Source organism: Dama dama, chromosome 22 (assembly GCF_033118175.1).
Source record: "Dama dama isolate Ldn47 chromosome 22, ASM3311817v1, whole genome shotgun sequence".
Classification (NCBI taxonomy): domain Eukaryota; kingdom Metazoa; phylum Chordata; class Mammalia; order Artiodactyla; family Cervidae; genus Dama; species Dama dama.
Genome location: NC_083702.1, coordinates 23,951,217 through 23,974,365, shown reverse-complemented (window position 1 = coordinate 23,974,365; position 23,149 = coordinate 23,951,217). Strand labels below are relative to the sequence as shown.

Here is a 23,149-nt window from a genome sequence, read left to right as displayed (position 1 = left end):
TCTTGCTCAAGGATTTCTGATGCTTTGGAAAGTTTGTTTTTTTTCCCCTCTTACTCTGCTGCTCAAACATGAGAGATAAGAAACCAAGCTAGAAGATAAAAGTTGGGTTTGAGGATCAGGAAAAGGAGATAAGTTCCTTGACTTGGAATATCCAGCCTCTCCCCAGACAGTGTGGGTTTTAATTTAACCTCTGTGTGTGTGTGTGTTTCCAGGGAGTCGACGAGTTGAAGATGAAGCCCAGAGCGGAGTGCTGTTCCCCCAAGTTCTGGTTGGTGCTGGCTGTCCTGGCCGTGTCTGGCAGCAGAGCTCGTTCTCAGAAGAGCCCACCCAGCATCGGCATTGCTGTCATCCTCGTGGGCACTTCAGACGAGGTGGCCATCAAGGACGCCCACGAGAAAGATGATTTCCACCATCTCTCCGTGGTGCCCCGCGTGGAGCTGGTGGCCATGAATGAGACGGACCCAAAGAGCATCATAACCCGCATCTGTGATCTCATGTCCGACCGGAAGATCCAGGGGGTGGTGTTTGCTGATGACACGGACCAGGAAGCCATTGCCCAGATCCTTGACTTCATTTCAGCCCAGACTCTCACCCCCATCCTGGGCATCCACGGGGGCTCCTCGATGATAATGGCGGACAAGGTAAAAGGGGGTCGTGGTGAGAAGAGCCTGAGGGCTGTGTATGAGAACTAAATGATCCATTTGTTTACATGCCAAATCTGGTTATGAAAGATGGAGGGTAACCAGAATGCACTGGGTGAGGGGATGGTCCAGGAACTAGTCTAACTGTTTGGAGATTAAAGTGAGGGCAAGGTGCTTGTGTCTAGCAGCTCCTTCTGTTTTGAACAGGTTGTGTGTCCATTTGTTTGTAAATGAATTTACCGAAGTGGCTAAGAGATGTTGAAGCTGGTAGCTCGGTGATTTATTTTTTTCAAATACATGAATGAATAACTCCTTCCAAACTTTAAAAAAGGCGTGCTCTATTCTTCCTTGATAATATCCTTTCTTTCCCCATACCAGTTTCTGGAATCTAAAAAGCAGAATCCCTTGAGGCAGGTAATTTATCTCCTTGGAGATATAGATGTCCTCGAGAAGTACTTCTTGCTAAGGTGTCCAGGCTCAACACACATCGATCTGCCCATGTGAATGGATTTTAATCCATAGAACCAGTCACATCTGTGTTTTTCCCCAGGCTGAGCTTTGAAAGGTGGTGGTTCTTAACCTTGTCCGCACCTTGGAATTTCCTAAGAGCCTTCTGCACAACCAGTGCCTGAGTCCTACGCCTAGAGGTTCCGGGGCACAGTCTGGGCTTCAGGATTTTTAAAAGCTCCCCAGGTCATTCTAGTGTGCAGTTAAGGCTGGGAACCACTGCCGTGAGGCCACAAATAAATCGTAGTCTCTGCTGCATTAATATTAGATTAATTGTCACATGATAAAGTAATTATCCTCTGACACTGATGCTTCCCCTCTAACTGCAGAAAAAGTGTTTTGTCTGTAGTTATGTTTCGTTTTTACATTTTTCGCTTAGTTATTTTTCCTTGCTTTATACAATGGTTACTGCTTATTGCTTAAGTACAGTTATTTTCACATACATAGTGTCTTTGCAGTCATTCATATCATATCATTCATATCTTAGTCATTCATATCATCTTAGAATGATTCATTTCACAGATATGGTATTTGTTTTGTATCACTTTAGGTTTCTTAAAGTGTTTCTACTTCTGCATTGTCATTTTATACTTCTTAACGTCATTTTCAAAACTGTCTTCAGTTTTGTACTTAAAAGACATCTTGTGGGGTTAATGATGTTTGCAAACACCTCAAAACCTAGCGCAGACACCGTAAGCCTGCAACTTGGCAAGTGGAGAACCATCAGGGCGCAGGGCTTAACAGAGTGAAATAACCTTGCATGATCCCTATCGCCATCTGTTGGCAGCAGGCGGAGACGACTCATGTCTGTTTAGGAGCTTCCTTTATTCAGTCTAGGAAAGGTCAAGTGGAAAGTACTGACTGGAGGAACTTCAGTACCATATGAGAAAGATATTATCCCATTCGCATGGATAAAGGCACAGGTAAGGATGTTAGGAAACTGCTGCCACAAAGAGCCCATGTTAAGGGAAGTGGGATAAACTTGAACAGAATGGAAATTATAGACTTACTATAGCAAAAAGTTGCTTCCCTCATAGCTCAGTTGGTAAAGAATCTGCCTGCAATGCAGGAGACCCCAGTTGGATTCCTGGGTTGGGAAGATCCGCTGGAGAAGGGATAGGCTACCCACTCCAGTATTCTTGGGCTTCCTTTGTGGCTCAACTGATAAAGAATCCGGCTGTGATGTGGGGGACTTGTGTTCAGTCCCTGGGTTGGGAAGATCCCCTGGAGAAGGGAAAGGCTACCCAGTTCAGTGTTCTGGCCTGGAGAGTTCCATGGACTGTATGGTCCATGGGGTTGCAAAGAGGCGAACATGACTGAATGACTTTCACTTTCACATAGCAAAAACTTCCCTAGTAGCTCAGCTGGTAAAGAATCCATGCAGGAGACCTGGGTTCGATTCCTGAATTGGGAAGATTCCCTGGAGAAGGGAATGGCAACCCACACCAGTACTCTTGCCTGGAGAATCCCATGGACAGTGGAGCATGGTGGGCTCAGAGAGTTGGACACAACTGAGTGACTAACACTATACTATACTATAGCAAGAACTAGGGCTTCCCAGATGGTACTAGTGGTAAATAATCTGCCTGCCAATGCAGGAGACGTAAGAGACGTGGGTTCAATCCCTAGGTTGGAAAGACGCCTGGATAAGGGCATGGCAATCCACTCTAGTACTGTTGCCTGGAGAATCCTATGGACAGTGGAACCTGGTGGGCTCAGAGAGTTGGACACAACTGAGTGACTAACACTATACTATACTACAGCAAGAACTAGGGCTTCCCAGATGGTCCTAGTGGTAAAGAATCTGCCTGCCAATGCAGGAGATGTAAGAGATGTGGGTTCAATCCCTGGGTTGGTAAGATGCCCTGGATGAGGGCATGGCAATCCACTCTAGTATTCTTGCCTGGAGAATTCCATGGACAGAGGAGCCTGGTGAGCTATAGTCTGTAGGGTTGCAAAGAGTTGCATACAACTGAAGTGACTTTGTCATACATAAGCACACATAGCAAAACTCACTGAGTTTTTACTTCAGGAAGATTTTGTTTTGTCCTTAGTAGATTATATTTTAGCAGTAGTATTTTGAGGGCACAATATGCATGGAAAGAATGCCAAGATGGATGAGACAAATTTTTGAGTTATAAATAAGTGCAAAGTTACTGTGAGAGCAAGACAGGTGAAAATGATTGATTGATTTAGCATCTCTGGGCTTTGGTGCAACCTATGTTGTTTCAGACTCACCCCTCCCCAGTATAAAAGGTTGTTGGCTAAACTGGTTGATTGTGTCTCTTTGTTGCAGTTATTTGTTACGTCTTTTACAAACACACAATAATAACAGTGTAATAATTTGAAGAATGGTGCAGGTGGTGTGGAGAGATTGGCCTCTTTTGTTCATTGATGTATCCGAGGTGCTTTGAGTGTCTACCATGTGCTGGGCACATATTGCTTTGCCTGCATTATCTTATTTAACATTCTCAACAGCCCAGTGAGCTAAGTGGTATTATTCATTTCCATTTAGCAGATGAGAAAACAGGCTCAGAAAGGTTGAATAACCTCCCAAATGATGCTGCTAGTAAGTGACATCCAGGACTTTCACATTGGGGGCTGGCTCCATAGGCCATGTGTTTGATGACCTCTCAAGAGAATGGAGAGGCTGGCTAAGGTTTCACATACCATGACATTCTTTACTTCTTCCTCTGTTACCTAATGGTGGCAGATATCATCTGACAGGGGATCTATTGCTTGATTCGTTGTGGTAATATTGGAGTCTGACTAGAGGAGAGGATTAATGAGATATGAAATAGTGGAAGCTTAGGAGTAGCATAATTCCGTAGGGGGCCCATAGGCTACCAGCTCCAGGGGTAAAAACGCAAGATGGAAGCCAGTGAGGAGGCCTCTTCTGGGTCATTGTAATGAGAATTCCCCTCTGATCTCAGCCCCCATACCCTCCCCCCACACCACAGCCACACCTCAAGATCCCATCTTACCTTTTTCTCTCTTCATCAAAAAAAGGAGGTAGGTAATGACTTTTAGGCTGCTGCTGCTGCTGCTAAGTTGCTTTAGTTGTGCCCGACTCTGTGCGACCCCATAGATGGCAGCCTACCAGGCTCCTCCGTCCCTGGGATTCTCCAGGCAAGAACACTGGAGTGGGCTGCCATTTCCTTCTCCAATGCATGCATGCATGCTAAGTCGCCTCAGTCATGTCCGACTCTGTGCGACCCCATGGACAGCAGCCCACCAGGCTCCTCTATCCACGGAATTCTCTAGGCAAGAGTACTGGAGTGGGTTGCCATTTCCTTCTCCAGATTTTTAGGCACTTTCCTCAAAATAGCCTACATAATATCTAGCTGACTTTGGACCTGAAAAGAAGTTTCTGAAAGGCAGGTATAAAGAAGAAAAAGGAGAAAGAAGCAAGCAGGAAGTCCTGGTGCCACAGAAGTGGGAGGGTTGAAGGTTCAGTCCCGGGGGTGAGAAGCCCCGATGCACAAGGGGCGACTGCAGCGGCAGGCGTGGGGAGGGGCCCAAGGACCACCAGGACCCCAAGGGCAGCAACGCCGAGATTGTGGGCAGCTGTGAAAGAGGGGCGTTCACAGGCTGAAGAGGTTGACTAGAAGGCAAATGACAAGAGTCCCCCAGATCTCCAAGAAATAAGCTTTGGGGACAAGTTTCAAAAATAAAATAACTTCAAATTCTGAGACCAGCTTTTTTTTTTTTTTTTTTTTGATAGAAGTGTATTTTTGGTACCATGACCATATTTTATCAACATAGAATGGGGACATGGAGTTTGACAACACTGAATCAACTATGGGGGCAATAGGATAACACATTTGAAAGTGGAACTAATGCAGAAAAATCTAAAAAATACAGCTTTACTGTGTGTAAGGAGTAGTCTTGAAGGTGCAGTTGCCACCTGAAGGATGGTGACTAAGCCTTCTCTTTTGCTTTCTTCTTCTAAGAGATAGGAAATTGCCACTGTTTTGACTCAGTTTTTTGTTTGTTTGAAATAAAGCTCACTTATTATGTGTGTTTGTGGAAGATTGCTTTACAGGGATGAAATTCCCGATGCAGGGAGTCTGTGATGGAAGAAAGATAGCACATGGAGTTATAAAGACTTTTTGGCACAAGTAGGGAGATGTGAGTTCAGCATCTGGTCAGCTCACTTTTTTGCATATGCTAATTAATCACAAATATTAATTAGTGCTGTACTTCCCCGTTGAGGAAATGCTCTTGTACTGTGGCAGAAAGAAGCACGGGAGCTGGCGGAGCAGAGGTCTTCTAAGCTCAGAATTCAGAGTCAAAGCAGTTTTAACAATCACTTGCTAGGCATGAGGATCTGGCCAACTTACCAACCACTTACTCTAAACCCTGGTTTTCTTGTCTGTATCATGGGGATTATAATGTATTCCATTACAGGGTTGTTGAAGATTAAATGAGGTCATACAGAGCAGGTTCTTCACTAAGTGTCTAGCAAAGCATTCAGTAGGCTAAGCTGAGGGCATATGGAGTAGGTTGAAGAAAGGGAGATGGCTTCATGATACAGGAGGAGAATTGATTAGAATCATAGCCAACTACAGAGACATTGCTGAACTGCAGACGGAGGCAGGTCAGGTGAAAACCTGGGAATGGGCTCTGAGGTGTGGTGGGAGCTTCAGTCTCATCCCACCAGGGAGGCTGAGACTCATCAGTGATATAGCCCCTCCAGGGCCAGCCAAAAAGGGGCACATGCATTTAACGGAAAACTCTAACAAGGAAAGAACTGCTAGGTGCTTGTTGCAAGAGACTGTTTAGAATAGTAGCAGAACCCATTTAAAAATGTATGAGGTGATTTTTGGCAGTTCCCCACCTGAGTATAAAGTGTCTGTTTTATTTTGCCTTTGTTATAATTGCTTTTATTCTCCCTGAGATGCTGGATTTAGGATGCCCATCTGAATCCAAATAATGAACTGAAGCTAGACATAAACTTTCATTTCTTTCCAGGAGGTTTCTCTGCTGATTTGCTGAACTCTTTCTTGGGTTTTCAGATTTTAGCTCAGAGAGGTTAAGTAACTAGTCCAAGATATCACAGCTTATGAGCAATGGGACTGGGACTCAGATCCCAGAAGTACCTATTTTGAAGCCTGTGCTTCCTATTTATACAATACCGCCCAACAAAGCTCTGCACTAAGAATTCTAAGTCGTGAGTTGTTTCAGTCTCCACTCTTATGAGCTTTGGGAATTGAGACAAACAAATTGCTTTAGCTTTATGGTACTCACGGATACTCCATGATACTTCTATTTTATAAGATTTAAATTTTGTTTTCTGCCCTGCGCACTTTACAACATTTTGAAGATAAAAATGAAATAAAATAGTTGGAAAAGTGCTGGGCAAACAGATACTTTAGGTGAAGGAATTAAAGAGTGGCACTAGGGAATGACAGTCATTGACAGTTACTTTGTCACTATCATTAGGACCAATGAAAGAGCTTGGGAAGGTTGTAGGAAGGAACCCAGAGAGTGAGACTTGCAGTAGGATCAGGCAGAAGAATAGAAGATCCAACCTCTAATGCTGCAAGAATGGAAGAGAGCAGGTGTGCCTCTGAGTAAAGGGTCAGGGTCTGAAAATAGATGCGTTGATCAGATATAGAACAGGAGCTAGATGTGTGTCATGCTCCTTACCTTGTTCCTCCCTGAAGGACAGGTGAAAATACTCTTACTCTGGCTTCTGTTGCTATGACTCCTTCATTTCTAAATTTCTTGGCTGAGAATTCATACTTTGACTAGCACTCTAATTTTCTGTGTAGAGAGCCACACTTTGGAATCCAGCTGGGCTGAGGAAGATGGCCCTTATTCTCCTTTGTCCCCATCTCCTCCTCTCTATACTCCTTCCTCCTCCCCCTACCTAATGGAAATAGGTTTGGAGGGAGTTGAGCCAGCGGTGGTGTGTGACCCTGAAAATGAGCGGTCCCCAACCTTTTTGGCACCAGGGACAATTTTCCATGGAATCAGGGGCTGCGGGGGATGCTTTAAGGATGATTCAAGTGCATTACTTTATTGTGCACTTTATTTCTGTTATTATTACATCAGCTGCGCCTTATATCACCAGGTGTTAGACCCCAGAAGGTTGGAGACCCCTGCTGTAAATAGTCTTAACTGCTTCCATCTGCTCTTTAGGTTTCCCTCTCCAACAGAATCTGGAAAGCAAGATGGCCATGCTGTTCATAGCCCACTTCATGCTTCTTCCCTATGGTTCAGTGACTTAGAGGTTTTACCCTGATGCTTAGTTGTTTGTGATACAGTATTTCCCGGGACAGCATTGGGTATTTCTTGCTCTTTCTTCAAGAGCAAATGGTGGTGTTAGAACACCCTTGGGGGATGAGCAGAATTAAGACATAGAGGTGGGAGGGACAAGATGGTAATGAAGCTGATACCATCAGATGCCAACTTTGTGCCAGGCATGATGTTAATGAGTATGCTATTTCTTAAGTAATCCTATGAAATATGTAGTATTATTTCATTTGACAGGGAAAAGAAATCAGAGAGAGTTTATGTATTGTGGCCAAAGTCACATAGCTAGAAAAATTGTGGAACTGGAAGTTTTAACTTTTTTGGTTGAGTTTAAAACTCCCAGTCCACGCACTGAGGAAGTCAGGGCTCATCTCTGGGGTTCTCTTGACATTTTGATCATGGAAATGAGGAGGCTGCTCTAGCTTTAGGTATCCCACTCATACCCAAAAGCAGGGACAGGCAGAAGTGGCTAGTAAATCAGGAAAAGTCTTCCCCATATCCTGGATCTCACGACCCCATGTCTTATCACATGGCCACCCTGTGGGGGTTGCAGGCTCCCTGAAAGAGTGGAAAGGGGACGAGTGTTGGGGCCAGCTTTGAGGCTCATCAACAGTATCTCTCAAAGGATCACCTGGGAATACAACCAGTATTTGTGTAACTCTAAGGCTCAGCATCTCTCATCTGCCATTTCTCCTGCTTCATACCAAATGACTTTTGTGCCCTTGGTCTAGTCATGTGTCCTCCAGAACTCGGGCCTTGACTTGTCAACTATGTCCCTTTTCCCTTTAATTATCCACTTCTTCCTCCTTGCTGGAATCTGCCGCCTAGCTTAGTGGTGTGCACGTGCCCGTTACCAGTGCTTAGAACCCAGAGGCCAGGCACGCAGTATCTTGTGGTGCATAGGACAGTACCCGCCAGTCAAGAATAGTCTTGCCCAAAATGTCAATTTTGCCCTCATTGAACCTGTCCAGATCACTCTCATATCAATAAGTAAACAAACCTGAAAGCTTTCCTTGACCCCAGTTTTTCCTCCCTTGCTCTTTCTTTTCATAGTTAAATTCCTTACATACTCATTTGAAATTGCTGTTTTCACTTCCTCATCTTTCCCTTTATCCAAAATGCCAAATCCAAATGGGCTTTTCAAGTCGCCGGTGACCTTCTGCGGCACTGAACACCGTTGACCCTTTTAGTGCTGTTACAAGCATGATGACAAGAGTCGTTAGATTTGTCACAGATTTGGTGACAGCAGGAATGAGGCTGAGTGGGACTGAAGCATGGTTAGGTCACAGAAGGGGAAATGTCTGGGAAGCAGCTGGATTTGGGACTGGAGGTTAAAGAGAGTGGTTTGGGCTGGAAATTAAGAGATGAGCCTTGTTAGCAAGGAGAGGATCGTTGAAAGTAGGAGAGTGGAGGAGAGGCTCAGAACCAACAAGGGGACTAGGAGGGAAGTGTGTCCAGAATAGAACCCCCATCTGAGGGATGGTCAGAGGAGGGGGAGATGGGAAATAGCTAAAAAAACTTCTTAGATAAGAACAGGAACAAGGGGAAAGAGAGGCTTATATATAAAGCAGCAGGGAGCAATTGACCAATCTGGGAATCAACCTGGACCCTCCGCTCCCCTTAGGACAGTTCTGCCAACAAACAGTAAAGAAACCTTACTTTTGGTTACTAGGGAGGGAAGGATGAGGGGAAGGGATAGTTAGGGAGCTTGGGATCGACATGTACATGCTGCTTTTTAAAATGGATAACCAATAACGTCCTAGCACAGGAAACTCTGCTCAATATGTGGCACCCTGGATGGGAGGGGAGTTTGGGTGGGGAGGATGTGTGAGTGCTTAGCTGTGTCCGACTCTGCGGCCCCGTGGACTATAGCTCACCTGGCTCCTCTATCTATGGAATTTTCCGGGCAAGAATACTGGAGTGGGTTGCCATTTCCTCCTCCAGGGGATGTTCCCGACTCAGGGATTGAACCCGAGTCTCTTGCATCTCCTGCATTGACAGGCAGATTCTTTACTGCTAGTGCCAAGACACTCAGCATTTGAGAGGAGAATGGATACGTGTATCTGTATGGCCGAGTCCCTCTGCTGTCCATCTGAAACTGTCACAACATTGTTGATTGACCATCCTGCAACATAAAATAAAAAGTTTAAATAAATAAATAAAGCCTTGTTGTGGGTCCCCTGCCCTCTGAGCACTCCTGCCCTATTCCTCTCACCACATGGCAGATTACCTGCATGATTCTTTAGGAACTCAAACCCGACAGTGACAACTTTCACTGAAAACTTTCCCCTGGCTTCGCACAGCTGAGACTAGGACACCGTCTGGGATGTGGTCCCAGGCCACTCCTCTAGGGTTTCCTCTTCACCTCCCGGCCCTCCCGTGTCATGAAGAGACACGGAGTTAGTCACCGCTCCTTGGGCTGGTCCTTGATGGTTTACATCTCTGGCCTGGTGCCTCCTCTTCTCCTCTGAATAACCTCCTCCTCGTCCACCCTGAAGAACCTATTCACTTTCCAAGAGAAATTATGGCATGTCTGTGCGCCCTTTTTTGACTCTGATCATCACAGAATTTCTTATTTCTTTTTATTTTTTTGTGCTTCACCTGTGCCCTATTTAAGGGCTTTTACGATAATCTATCTTGTTTCCTTATCTGTCTCATTTGCTGTACAATGGGCCCACTGTGGTGCAGGCCAGGCTTTACTAACTTTGTGTTCTCAGCACATGCCACATGTCTGGTGCATAGTCGTAGCCAACTTAGAAGAAAAGCTATGGCAAACCTAGACAGCATATTAAAAAGCAGAGATACTGCTTTGCCAACAAAGGTCTGTAGAATCAAAGCTATGGTTTTTCCGGTAGTCATGTACAGATGTGAGAGTTGGACCATGCAGAAGACTGAGTTCCCAAAGAATTGATGCTTTCAAATTGTGGTACGGAGAAGACTCTTGAGAGTCCCTTGGACAGCAAAGAGATTCAACCAGTCAGTCCTAAAGGAAATCAGCTTTGAATATTCATTGGAGGGACTGATGCTGAAGCTGAAGCTCTAATATTTTGGCCACATGATGCAAAGAGCTGACTTATTGGAAAAGTTCTGATGCTGGGAAAGATTTAGGGCAGGAGGAGAAGGGGGTGACAGAGGATGAGATGGTTAGATAACATCACTCTCTGTCAGATATGACTTAGTGACTGAATAACAACAGCCAACTGTTATTACACGATTAGCAGTTATAAAAATGGACACTCTCCATACAGACTCCAGTGGATTGAATGGTGGCCCCCAAAGATAGATCTGTGTGCTAACTCCTGGACCCTGTGAATGTGACCTCATTTGAAGAAAGGATCTTTAACGGGTGTAAATTAGGTTCTTATGATGAGATCATCTTGGAAGGGCCAGACAGGCCCTAAGTCCAGTGACACATGTCCTTCTAGGAGATGGCAGACGAGAAGGTGTGGTATGGAGTCTGGAGGTATTTAGCCACAAACCAAGCAAACCACCAGAAGCTGGAAGAGGCCAGAGAACATTCTCCCTTGGATCCAATGCTGTTTTTAAAATGGATCATCAACAAAGACCTGTTGTAGAGCACAGGGACCTCTACTTAGCCTGGATGGGAGGGAAGTTTGGGTGACAATGGATACATGTATATGTATGGCTGAGTCCCTTCACTCAGGAGGGACTTAATAATAACAACATTATTAATTGGGTATACCTCAATACAAAATAAAGAGTTTTTTTGTTTTTTTTTAAGAAGTAACATGATCCCGCTGACAGTTGATTTTAGGCTCTGGCCTCTGGAACCATGAGAAAAAAATTTTCTATTGTTTTAAGCTGCCGAGTGTGTGATGCATCTCTTAGGGCAGCCCTAGGAATCTGGTAACACCAACATCTCAGTGAAGAGGGGCGCCCTGGAGTCTCGTTGCCTGGATGTTTCCTGGCTCCACCATTTACTCTGTGACACTCGGCAAGTAACTTGACTTCTCTGAATCTTGGATTCCTCATCTATAAAATGGTGGTAAATATAGACCCTGTTTCTTAAGGTTATTAGGTAAAGCCATTAAAAAGCACTTAGAAAAGGCCTGATAAATAGCAGGAATCAGTAAGAGTGGGTCTGTGAGAGGTTTTCAGTAAGTCTACATTGAAGACATGAATGAGTGAGTATAGTGATGCGAATACAAATGCAAGCCATCCAAGACAGGATCAGAACTCACCAAGCTCCGTGGTAATTGGCTCATATATTCTGGATTCCTGGGACCTGGGGCAGTGCTGAGAGGTGAGGTGATACAGTTAGGCAGCTCTTCTTTGATGGAGCTTCAGGGCAGTGAGGCTTATTTTTAGCATCCTTTTCTGTCCTCCTCTCTCCTTGGGTTTGGTTTTGCTTCTTTGTTTTGTGTGCATTCACATGTGTGTGCACACGAGCATGTGTGTGTGTTTTCCATTGTGGTTGGTTGCCTGTATCTTTCTCTTCTCAGCGCTCAGGATAGAGCATCTCACCTAGGCTCCCCTCCTCATCCAGTGTCCTGCTTTCAGATTTTTCTTTTTCTCTCCCCTGAAATAAAAATTTTTGCCTCTTTCCCCTTTATTCTCTTTCATTTCATACTTTTCATCATCTTCATCACAATTGTAATGAATCACCATCATTTTTTATTAGCTGCCTGTCTTGCTTGACTACAGGCTTCATGAGGACAGGGACTACGTCATTTTCCTTTCCGTATCTGCAGATCCTAACATATAACCTGGTACAGGCTAAGTCCTTAATATACACTTATTTACATGTGTGGGTGGATTCATTGTTTCAGTGCAGCAGCTTTCAGTAGCAATTAAAAATATTTTAAACCCAAATGAAAATGGATGCTAGGATTCATCTCTGGTTACTGGCAAGTTACCTTCCTTATCTCTGTCCAGGCTGCTGTCTCTCATCCTTCCATTCTTCACACCTGCCAGATGCCAGCAGTCAATATCTTGGCACTCACATCCACTTAATCTCCATCAGTCATGGCAAGAGGACAGTCTCAGGTCAGGGAGCATTCTGGGGTGGCAGAGCAAAGCTTTTATCATGCAAAGCAGATGGGTGCCGATGATTATCTTGACTTTATTAGCCTCTTTCAAAGGGAGATGCAGAAAGAAACAAACATTTTCAAAAAGTTTTGAAAGATAAATGTATGCAATGCCTGCGACATGCAAATCAGCCAGGTAACATCAAGGAACTTTAATCAGTGCAATTAAGTTTCCAATAGTAGAAGGAAGGGATTTTGAAACTTGCTTTAGCAAACAACAGCCTTTCTCCTTGATTTATTCATTCATTCCAAAAATATTTATTAAGTGTCTTCTGGGTGTCAGGAACTGTTCAAGGTCTTAAAGATATAGTCCATAAGACAGGTCTTGTCCTCATGGTACATTGAGTGACAATAAACAAACACATAAATGGAGCAGTGTTATTTCAGGCAGTGGCGAATGTTTTCATGAAAATAGCAGGAAGGGATGTTGTAGGCTGTTTTAGGGTTGTCAGGGAAGGTCTCTGAGGAGGTGACACTGGAGATTTGTATGAGGAGAAGAGTGGAGAACACGAGAATCTGAGTCTTAGCAGAAAGATGGGTATCTTTAATTCATCCTAGAATGTGTAAGAAGGGAGCAATGTAACTTGACTTAGCATCTTTTCAGATGGAAGCAGTAGAGTGTGGTGGACGGGACATATACCCTGGTGCATTTTGAGCCCTGGCTCCATCTTTCAGAAGCTGAGTGACCTCTGCTTTGCTGTGCGACTTCTGTGATCTGTTTCTTCTCACCTCTGTGATGGGGTTAATATGCATCAACCTCAAAGAGCTATTATGAAAGAAAAGAAAATAACCTTTCCAGGACTCATTACTCTGTTAGGAACACTCCTGGTTTTAATAAGTCGATGCTATTATTATTTTGGTATGATTGAATGCAAATTCCTCTGGAATTGGACATCATTTACTCTTGATATACGTACCAGTGATGTGGTTTTGTTGTTTTTACAAAATTTGTTTACTGACTTGGCAACACAGTAGCTCTGCAATGGAAGAAGTTAGCAACATTGAGATTGGCTTTCCTCTCCCTAAGTAGTTTCCTATCCTTTTGAGTTCATAGAGTTCCCGGTGGCCAGTGGCCAGTTCTTGGATTTGCATCTACATCATTTTGCATATTTACATATCATATTGCAGCCCAATAGAATGTTCCCCCTTTCCGAATGGGGCTTCTGGCAGACAACAGTGCCTCAGGGAACAGAGCACCCAGGGCAAGATTTGGGGGTGAAGGGTGTGAGCATTGAGGGTGGGAGGTAGTGTAATGGCACAGCCAGTGTAGCCTGTATCTGAGGATACAGGCTGAGGACTCCTGGCACACCCCCAAGACCTCATGTCTGGCCACCATGTGTCCTGGATGCATTCTGTTGCCTTGAGAACATGTGGTCCAGTGTTGTAAAGAGCAGCAGCCTTCAGTCTTTCAGCATCGTGTTGCCATGACAACAGACAACTATAGCCAGACTTCACTGTAATTTCTCCACCATGCTGTCACCCACCCCTCCCACCTACCCCTGCCAACACCTGCCCCCTCCCCCTCACTCCTATTCCCACCGGGCCTCCGTGTGCATTCTCCCACCTTCTGCCTCCATAGGTCCTTGTCTGCGTAGTCCTTCCGGTTCCCTCCAACCCCTTTGCCTTTCTTTTTCTTACCATTTCTGGGTTCTCATTGCTCATATGAAAGCAAATATAGTAAATTCTCAGGAAGCAAAGCCACATGGGCATTGTAAGTTGAGAGGGTGATGGGAATGAAGGAGGTAAAGAATCATCAAAGAAAAGAGGGGAAAGGAGCTTGACAGAGTTTTGCCATTTAGTTGTGCAGTCTATGGTAGTGGTTCTTAAAGTGACTGGAACTTAGAAGCAACAGAGGAACTTTAAAATTTTATTGTTATTATTATTTAAAAGTAGAGCGTCTCTGATCCCGTACTCAAGGATTCTGATTTAATAGGTTTGGAATAAAGCCCACTCATGGCAATTTTCACAAACTTCACCCAAGGGACTGTGAGACACAGCCAGGTTTGGGTACCACTGAGGAGTAGAACATGGCGTGTTTTTAGGTTGTAAAGTTTTGCGATGGGTTAAGATCTCTCCATTGAGTTTATTTTTTGTGGTCTCCAGTGCAGTGTGTTTGTGGGGCTGCTGTGTAACATTTAAGGAGGAGGAAGAGGGCTTGGAGAAGGATGAGAAGAAGCTAAAGGAAGTGAGAAGAGGAAAGAAAGTTTTGGAATGGAGGGAGCAATGTGGAAATTATAAGGTGGAGCTGTGGATCAGGGGTGGGGACAATCAGCCATCAGACTCCAGGCTCCAATGCCCTTGCCCCCAACTTTCAGCTGAAGTGCAGGCTCTGTCTTGGTCCGGAAGTGATTAACATGCTTTTTTGGATGTATTTTGGTTCTAGATTTTCCCTGGTTATTGAGAGACTGGGGAGGACTAGATCTGGAGTTTCAGAAGTCAGCTTCATTCTCTTTCCCCCTTTGAATAAACCAAGTGCCTCCTACAATTTAGGGCTACACGTTATGTGAGATAGTGCCTACTTACATTTAGCCAGTTTAGCTCTCAAAGGAACCCGGGGATTTAGACAGTAGGATGGTTCTCTTTCTTTACAGATGAAGAAATTGAGGGTCGGAAAGGAAAGTGACTGGCCACGGTCATGCCCTGGCAGTGGCAGGGTGGCAACGAGGACCCTTGTCTGATGAGAGTAATGTTCAGGGACTTCAATGGGGGGCTGCACTTGCCTGGGGTCACTATCATGGACTTGGTTTTCCTGAAACATCCAGCTTAGCCTGTGAGGCGACCAGCCCAGCTGCCCAGAGAGCGACCAATTGGAGCTTGACCGTTAAAGTTGATTCTTTCCTCTTCCAGTCGGTCTTGATTAGGACCTAACTGTTTCAAACAAGATAACAGATCTGAAGGAGAGAAGAGCTTGAGATGAAAGACAAGAAACAGAACGGGCAGTCCAGTGGTTAAGACTTCCCCTTCCAGTGCAGAGGATGCGGGTTTGATCCCTGGTTGGGGAGATGAGATCCCACATGCCTCGCAGCCAAAAAGCCAAAACATGAAACAGAAGCAATATTATAACAAATTCAATAAAGACTTTTTAAAAAATGGTCCAAAAGAGGTTTTTGGTTTTTTTTTTTAGAGAGAGGTCCATGAGGGTGGACAAAACTGCGGGTTGGTTCCCAGCGTGGGGGTGCCAGGGACTGAGGTCTCTGCTTTCCAGAGTAGATCTGCCCCCCACTCAAGCCCACCCACTTCCAAGTGGATACCCTCGGATTTGAGTCCTGGATCAGATCAGACTCCTCACTGACACTTTGGGGAATTGGAAAGATTATTTTTTCCTAGCTTGCTGTGTGTCTGGAGAAAGTGAAATCAGATATACATCGGTCTGAGATTCTATCTCAGCAGATGAGAAGTTGACAAAGAAGGAGGAATATTTTTGCTTTACTGCCCTGGATGGCTATAGGACGTGGAGAAAATGGTCTCTTCCTACTTTCTGAATAGTCATAGAAAATCAGCTGTGACTGCCGTTGTGAGTGTGTTAGTCACTCAGTCGTGTCTGACTCTTTGCGACTCCATGGACTGTAGCCCGCCAGGCTCCTCTGACTGTTGCCACCTTGGACCAGTCTCAGAGGGTATCACCTTCCTTGGGGTGGTAATCAGAGGCCACTTCAACCAGCTCCCTCCTCAGCGCTTCGTGCTGTGTCCATTTGCTGGGCCTTCAACACCCACACTTTCCCTGTTAGTTTCCCTGATGATCAGAGACTGGTCTGTTTATGGGCAAGGGTGGTATTCAGGTGTGCCAGGGGTGTCTGTGTTGGGATGGAGGGACAGAGAGAAGGGAGGATGCAGGCAGCACCCAGGAGAGGCATGGTGTTCTTGAGGTGAGACAGCCCTTTCCTGAAGCGGACAGTCCATTCGTCTCCGCCTCCCGTGGTTGGGGCAGCACCAGTCATGCGTGGCGCACTCGGTACATACTTCATTGTAAGAAAGAACCTTTTGCAATCAGACGGGAACAGGACATATGCTCCTGGAAAGGGGCCTACCTCGAAAGGTGGGATGGATGAGTGAGGTGTGTGTCTGCAAGTTCTTTTCGTCTCTAACATCTGTGAGCCTGTGACTAATTCTCCTCCTGGCCCAGACTGGCCGCTTGCCTGGAATCTCTCTGCAGCAGCTCTCCCCCTACAGCCCCTCTGAGTGGAAATGACAGAGGGTCTCCTACCCTGGATGGATGGTTCTGGAAGGCAGCGTTGATGCTGAGAGGAGGAAAGGTCTGGATGCCGGGGTTGGAGCCCAGAGACAAAGGAATTGGGGCAGGACGTGTGAACACATACTCCCCAAAACCAGGCAGGAGAGAAGTGGGGTGCATCAGTTGAAGTCGTCACTCGAAGCAGCTCTGGTTGCACTCCTGGGGGCCAGGAAGGGGCACAGGGCAAGCAGCAGGGCCCCACGACTGCTCAGTGAGGTGGGGAAAAACAGTGGTGGCCGGAGTCCAGTCCTCATCCTGCCTGCCCCACGATCTTCCCAGAGACATCTAACCTGTCTGTACCAGAAGAATCTGTAGATTCAAATACTTTTCTTATGAAGTCTTGGTCTCTGATCATTGCTGCTGAGACTAATATTGATGGCTAATTTCCCCCAGGAAAGTAATGTGGCTTTCGGGGTTCTGGAACTTCATCCCTGGAGTTTCTGTGTCCAAGGACAAGTCTCCTTGGTCAGTGGAAGGGGACACCTGATAACACCTTGAAGAGTTACTGAGGTCATTTTGGTTTTGGATACCCGTGTCGTGATTAGGATGGACACCAGTCTGTTGGGACGAGGGGGCGGTGCGTCTCCTCTCCCTTTGCTGTTTTCTAGAAACTCTTCTGCCCTTTGATCCAGTAGTGAGGCTCCCCCATCAATATGGTAAGGGCTTCTGTTTCTAAGAGTTGCGGATATCTGGAACTGGTTTCCTGTCCACTGGGAGGGAGCAGCAGGGCTTGAATAGGGTTCTTTTTTTTTCTTTTTTTTTAATGTTTTTGGACTTTCAAGTAGCAACCAGGGCCACCTTTGTCATCCTGACCTCTGTGGTATGTCCTGAGAAAATGACGCAATTGGAAAATAATGTATTTTTAATCTTTTTTTTAAACTCCCTTTTCCCATGCTCCTCTCTCCTCTTTTGACAGCTGCCACCTTGTTTAACCATCCTGTGTCCTTATTCTGCCTCTTGGCTGCCTAGAGGACTCCTCTCCCCCTGCCTCTAGCTCCCTGCTCCGCATACTGATGGGGCTTCCCCCAAGAAGCATCATATGAATCCATCCTGGGTCTGTCCTCCAAGGAGTCCCCCCTCCCACAAAGGATGTCCTTCTTGTGGGTCCCTGTTTCATTTCAACCTGGGAGACAATCTAATCAGCTAAGTCCTTGCCAGGTTTTAAATAGACAAAAGCAGCTGATGTGTGACCCTTTCCATGGGCATTTATTTATGTTTTAACTCAGAAGAAGGACTTGAACTCATGGAGTTTCAGACACCATATTGGGCCATAGGGGAAATGCATATTTAAAAGGGAAGGCACTTCCCTGACTCCCACAGATCCTGCCATTCCCTGGGAGGCTCGCTCCAGCCAGCATCAGCCTAGGCTCCACTAGGGGACCTGGTTGCAAACAGAAACGAAAGGAAAGCCACTAGAGAAGGGTATCAGTTAACCCCGACTGGTACAGCACACAGCCTGCCTTGGGGAGCATCTTGGCCAAGAAGCCAGGAGGCATCTCAGCTCACTCTGAGAAGTGGAAGAGAGTCCTGTAGAAGCGGAAGCCCAGACTCATCAATGGACTCTAGTTCTAGATGTTTTAATTTTTCAAACCACAGAGAAGGCTCAAATCCTGCTTTTTGCACTAAGAACCCGGAGCTGTCCTTTCACGCCCCTAGGGCTCTGCTCCCCTCCTGTCTGGATCTGGGTCCTTCTTTACCTCTCTTGCTCTTAGACTCTCTGATTTCTGCTTCTCTCTGTCCTCCTTTCCCTCCTCTCCTCTCTGCTTCCTGCTCCCTCTCTCATCTCGGTTCTGGTGTGTGTTCCTCTGTCCCTTTCTCCCCTTGTCCTCCCCTGTATTCTGTGACCCACTCTTCCATGTGACTTATACTCTGCGTGGCACACGCAGCCACCTTCATGCTTCATCCTGTCAGACTCCGGGTCGCTCAGTGGCCCACCTTTGGACCTGGCATAGTTAAAAGTTCCCAGGTGGTCTGCTCGTGGCCATCGAACAGTACTTTTATAGGCTGTGGCAAGTAGGTGCAGTTGGTCAGAACTTGGTATTTAATGAGGCCAACCAAAGATGCGTCTCATCTCTGTAGGACCCGCTCTGTGAGCCGCCCCTTTCGTGTCCACTGCCTTGGTCACAGGGAGGTGGTGGCTGAAGGGCTCTGGTGGAATCCGTGCTAATTTATTGATAAAGGACATCAGTAATAATATTATGTATGTCTATTTTTTAAATTCTATTTTTACTCTGAGATTATTGTAGAGTCACATTTTATGTTATTGAAGGTCTGAAAAAGATTTGAGCTTAATATTATGGGCAGAATTCAGGCCCAGACAGCCCTGGACTCAGATTCTGGCTCGCTGTGACCTTAGCCTGGTTGCTTAGCTTCTCTGTGCCTCAGTTTCCTTAGCAGTGAGACGAGGGTTGTGATGACAACAGCACGCACTCGGCCTCCGGCAGCCTCCCTCTGCCTGCGCGCCTTCCCTGTCTCTTTTGTTACTAGGGTTCAATCACGCTGTTTCCCTCCTTAACTGTCCTTTTTTTTTTTTTTAACCAAAGTCTCTAGAAAGTCTGCTTTTTCTCTCCCCTCCTCTTCTTTTCTCTTCTCCCTGTTTTGTGCTTCTCTTTCCATTTTCCTGACTCTTAGCTTGTCCCTCATCCTAGCTTCTTGCTGTCTCTCCATCAGCCCGTCTCTGAATTTTCACTTCCTTTCCAAGGCACGTGTCCTGATCCATTTCCCCCTGTCATTCACTCTTCCTAGGCCCTTTGTGGCTTCTGGCAGAACGTACAACCCTTAATTACTTATAAGCAGGAGAGAATAATTACAGAACTGATTTAATTACCTTTTCCACTTAGATCCTGGGCTGGATGATGGTGGAGTGGAACATATCAGCTGGCACTTTTTTTTATGAGGAAAAAGGGTTGGTTTGAGTGGCTTTGAGGTGGAGATGCAGCTATAAGGAGTCTATAGGTGGTTCAGTGGTAAAGAATCCATCTGCCCATGCAGGAGACATGGGTTCGATCCCTGATCTGAGAAGATCCCATATGCTGTAGAGCAACTAAGCCCGTGCACCACAGCTATTGAGCCTGTGCCCTAGAGCCTGAGATTGGTAAATGCTGAGCCCACGTGCTGCAACGACTGAAACCCTCCAACCCTAGAGCCTGTTCTCCGGAACAAAAGAAGCCTTGGCAATGAGAAGCCAGTGCACCACGACTAGAGAGGAGCCCCCACTCACCACAACTAGATGAAAGCCTGCACAGCAATGAAGACCCAATGCAGACCAAAAAAAAGTCTATAGCAGACTTAATCATGTTTGTCAAAGAACTGAAAAAAAAAAAAAAAATAGGCAGTTATACCCAGCTTGGACTATAAAAGATACATATCACCAATATCTGAATTGAGGGGCTAAATTTTTTTAGAAACCACTTTGAATCATAGAAGCCATGGAGTCGATGGAAGACTTCTGCTCATTTTTTGGGGGAAGATTGTATCCTGCTTTGGCTGCTCCATGGGGTTGGATAGAAATATTCACTTAGTGTAGCTGGGGTTACTGTGGGAAGCTTAGACTGAACTACAGAGTCAGGAGACCTGGTTCTCAACCTTCCTTCATAACCAACCACACCTGTTTGACTGGTCATATCCCTTGATCTCTCTTAGATTTAGTTTTGTTCATCTGCAAGATGGAGGGATGGGGATTTATAATGCACGGAATGCTTCCCTAAAGGAGAAAATGGCACAGACATTAGAGGAGGAAGACCAAATTTGATCAACCAAGATTCGGGAGGCCCTCATGAAAAGTTCACAGCAATGAGCTACAAAGGCCAGGCAGATAATTCATTGTAGAAGTTTCTGATAGGATGTCCAAGAGAAACAGATGTTGAATGAAGGAGAGGTAGGCAATTACAGGGAAGCCACAGAAAAGAAGTCAGCGTGAGGAGATAAAAGTAAACAGAGGCAGTGAGGGACAGTGGTACATAAGGAAACGTGGTCAGACTATGAGTGTTCTAGCTGCATCCTCTGATAGATTTTGAGGGTTATAAAGGTTATTGAGGTTAAAAATACAGGGAGTTATAAAGAGAAGGTTGCAGCTCCTTTCACTCAGTGAGGAAGGGGGAGAGAATTTCTGAACAGAAGCTCTCTGTCTTCATCTTTACCCCACCCTAGTCCCCACCCTCCCGCAGAAGTCTGGGTGCCCATGTTATCTCGCATCCTGTGTGCGAGACCAGTTGGCCTGGAAGCAATCTCAGAGACAAGAGCATTGCCCTTATTTCACAGGAGAGGAAACTGAGGCCAAGGAAGATTAAGTGACTTGCCTGAGGCCACACCTCAGTTGTCTCCTGGAGTTGGCCTGATTTTCCAGATTACCAGGTCAGTCTCTGGTAGGACTTTTACATCCACAAATCACTAATCCTGTTTACTAGTTCATGCTCCAGCAGATAATGTGATGTAATGAATTGCAGTCTCTCCTCTTTCCTGACTAGAGGTGAAGGACAAGGGCAAATTGAAATTAGGATGAGGGGAAAACTTCTTTTCTTTTTTTACCATTTTGTGCACTGAATGTGGTCTGAGATAATTGATTAAAAGTATTTTTTTTTAACAAATCTGTCAGATATTGATAAAAGTAAATATTGAATGAATTTTTGAACTATGGTAAAAGACCTGTAACCCACTCCAGTATTCTTGCCTGGAGAATCCCTTGGACAGAAAAGCCCGGTGGGCTACCGTCCATGGAGTCACACAGGTCAGACACAACTGAAACGACTTAGCATACACGCAGGCGTGCATGCACACAAAAGACCTATATATTGGGGGTTGTATGAATTTATGATAATCAAGGTATGCAGATAGAAAGTAGGTTTGGATGAAGTAAATTCCATCTCGGTGAGACTCTTCAATGATCAAAGAAGCAGGTGTCTTTCAGCTACTTACAGGTGACAGATAAGAAAAAACACATTTTCTCCAAAAATGGTGCCTTGGGATTACCCCTCTTACTTTTCATCTTGAGCCATTCTTCTCACTGAGATGACTAGGAAAGCAGGACTTAAGTATGCATGGACATTCGTCTGCAAAGGGGGATTCCTCCTGGAAGGACAGAGAAGCCTCCAGAAAGAAAGAGTGTGGGAGAGAGATGAGAAAGAAACTCCTTAGTATGTGTGGTTAGACTATAACCAAATCTTACATTTTATGATATTCTGCACAAAGACAATTTATGTACTTTGTCTTAATTTGATACAACAGTCCTACAAGATGGGAAATGCAGCTTTACCTTGTCTCTCTGAAGAATGCAGGTAACCATAAGCATCATCTCCCTTCTCCCAGATAGGGAAACAAAGAATCCAGGAAGTTAATGATACATCAGAGATGGGAAAATTATAGGCTCCTGGACTGGAATCTAAGCTGCTGCCTGTGAGAGGAGAGAACCAGGTCAACCACACTGAAGGGTGTTGAGTGTGGGGTCAGGTGGTACCATAGGGAGTCACACAGAATCCAGAGCAGGGAGCCACAGGAATTCTTGGTAGACCTTGGCTGATGAGATTTTAGTTGAATTAAGAACTCAGGTGGAATTAGAGAAGATCAAGAAGTTATTTGGAGGGGAGAAAAACAAGCCATGATATGTTAAATCTGTATGGACATATCAGAAAGGTCAGGCCGTATCGAGGATGGGGAGATGATGGGTAAAGCCCATACAAAGGAATTTTAAAATAAGGCCAAGGGTTAAACCTCAACGTTCCTGAACAACAGACAGCATCATTCAATCAAAAGGTAACAGAGCCAGGAGTACAACCTCTCACTTTATCTGTCCTCTCTTGGGGGAACAAAAGGAGCCGCTGGTAGAGCTTTTTACCAGGGTACACTTAAACCTGTTCTGAACAAAGCTCAGTATGGTGGGGACATTTTCCCTTCATTAACACTTCATTAAGCTTTGTCAGATGTAAGCCTCCTAGCCAGATCCTGGCAAGGGACTCGTACTGAGGTGATAATGAGGAGAAAATGTACTAGGTTTTGGCCTACTCCAGAGCTGTTGAATGTAGGCTGAAATATATTTTGATAACATTGGCTTTAACATGGATATTAAGCACTATTTTACACTGGGTAGTGTAAATAGAATACATAGGCACAAGCAGAAAGAAGTGTACATGCCAATATGACATGACACATCTCAGAGAGATTTGGTGATTTGTTGCAAACGAATAGTAAAAATCTTAGTCGTGTCGGACCCATAAAATGCTAGGATCTTGCGAGATCTGCAACTTTTTCCAATTATTTAAAAACTGCCTGTTTCAAAAATAGACATAATAATCTTGTGTGACTCAGGATGTTGGTGCTTCTAGCCCTCATCGATGACTTCTGGCTATTTAATATTTATCAGCTACAGGTGCTCTTAGAATTAAATAGCACTCACTTTTCAGAAGTTTTCCCAGTGCTCCTAAAAGTCCTGTTACACTGCCTTAATATACCATGAAAGCCTGAATGTG

The 23,149-nt window shown here is 45.2% G+C and overlaps 1 protein-coding gene across 1 annotated transcript in view; it reads left to right on the top strand.

Moving 5' to 3' along the window:
* The first annotated feature begins 230 nt into the window (after window positions 1–230).
* The window catches only part of GRIN2B (glutamate ionotropic receptor NMDA type subunit 2B), a 341,566-nt gene continuing 318,647 nt past the window's right edge, over window positions 231–23,149 (top strand). The window contains exon 1 of the mRNA XM_061124117.1: window positions 231–641. Within this exon, the coding sequence (XP_060980100.1) occupies window positions 231–641 (411 nt within the window). The remainder of the gene's footprint in view (window positions 642–23,149) is intronic.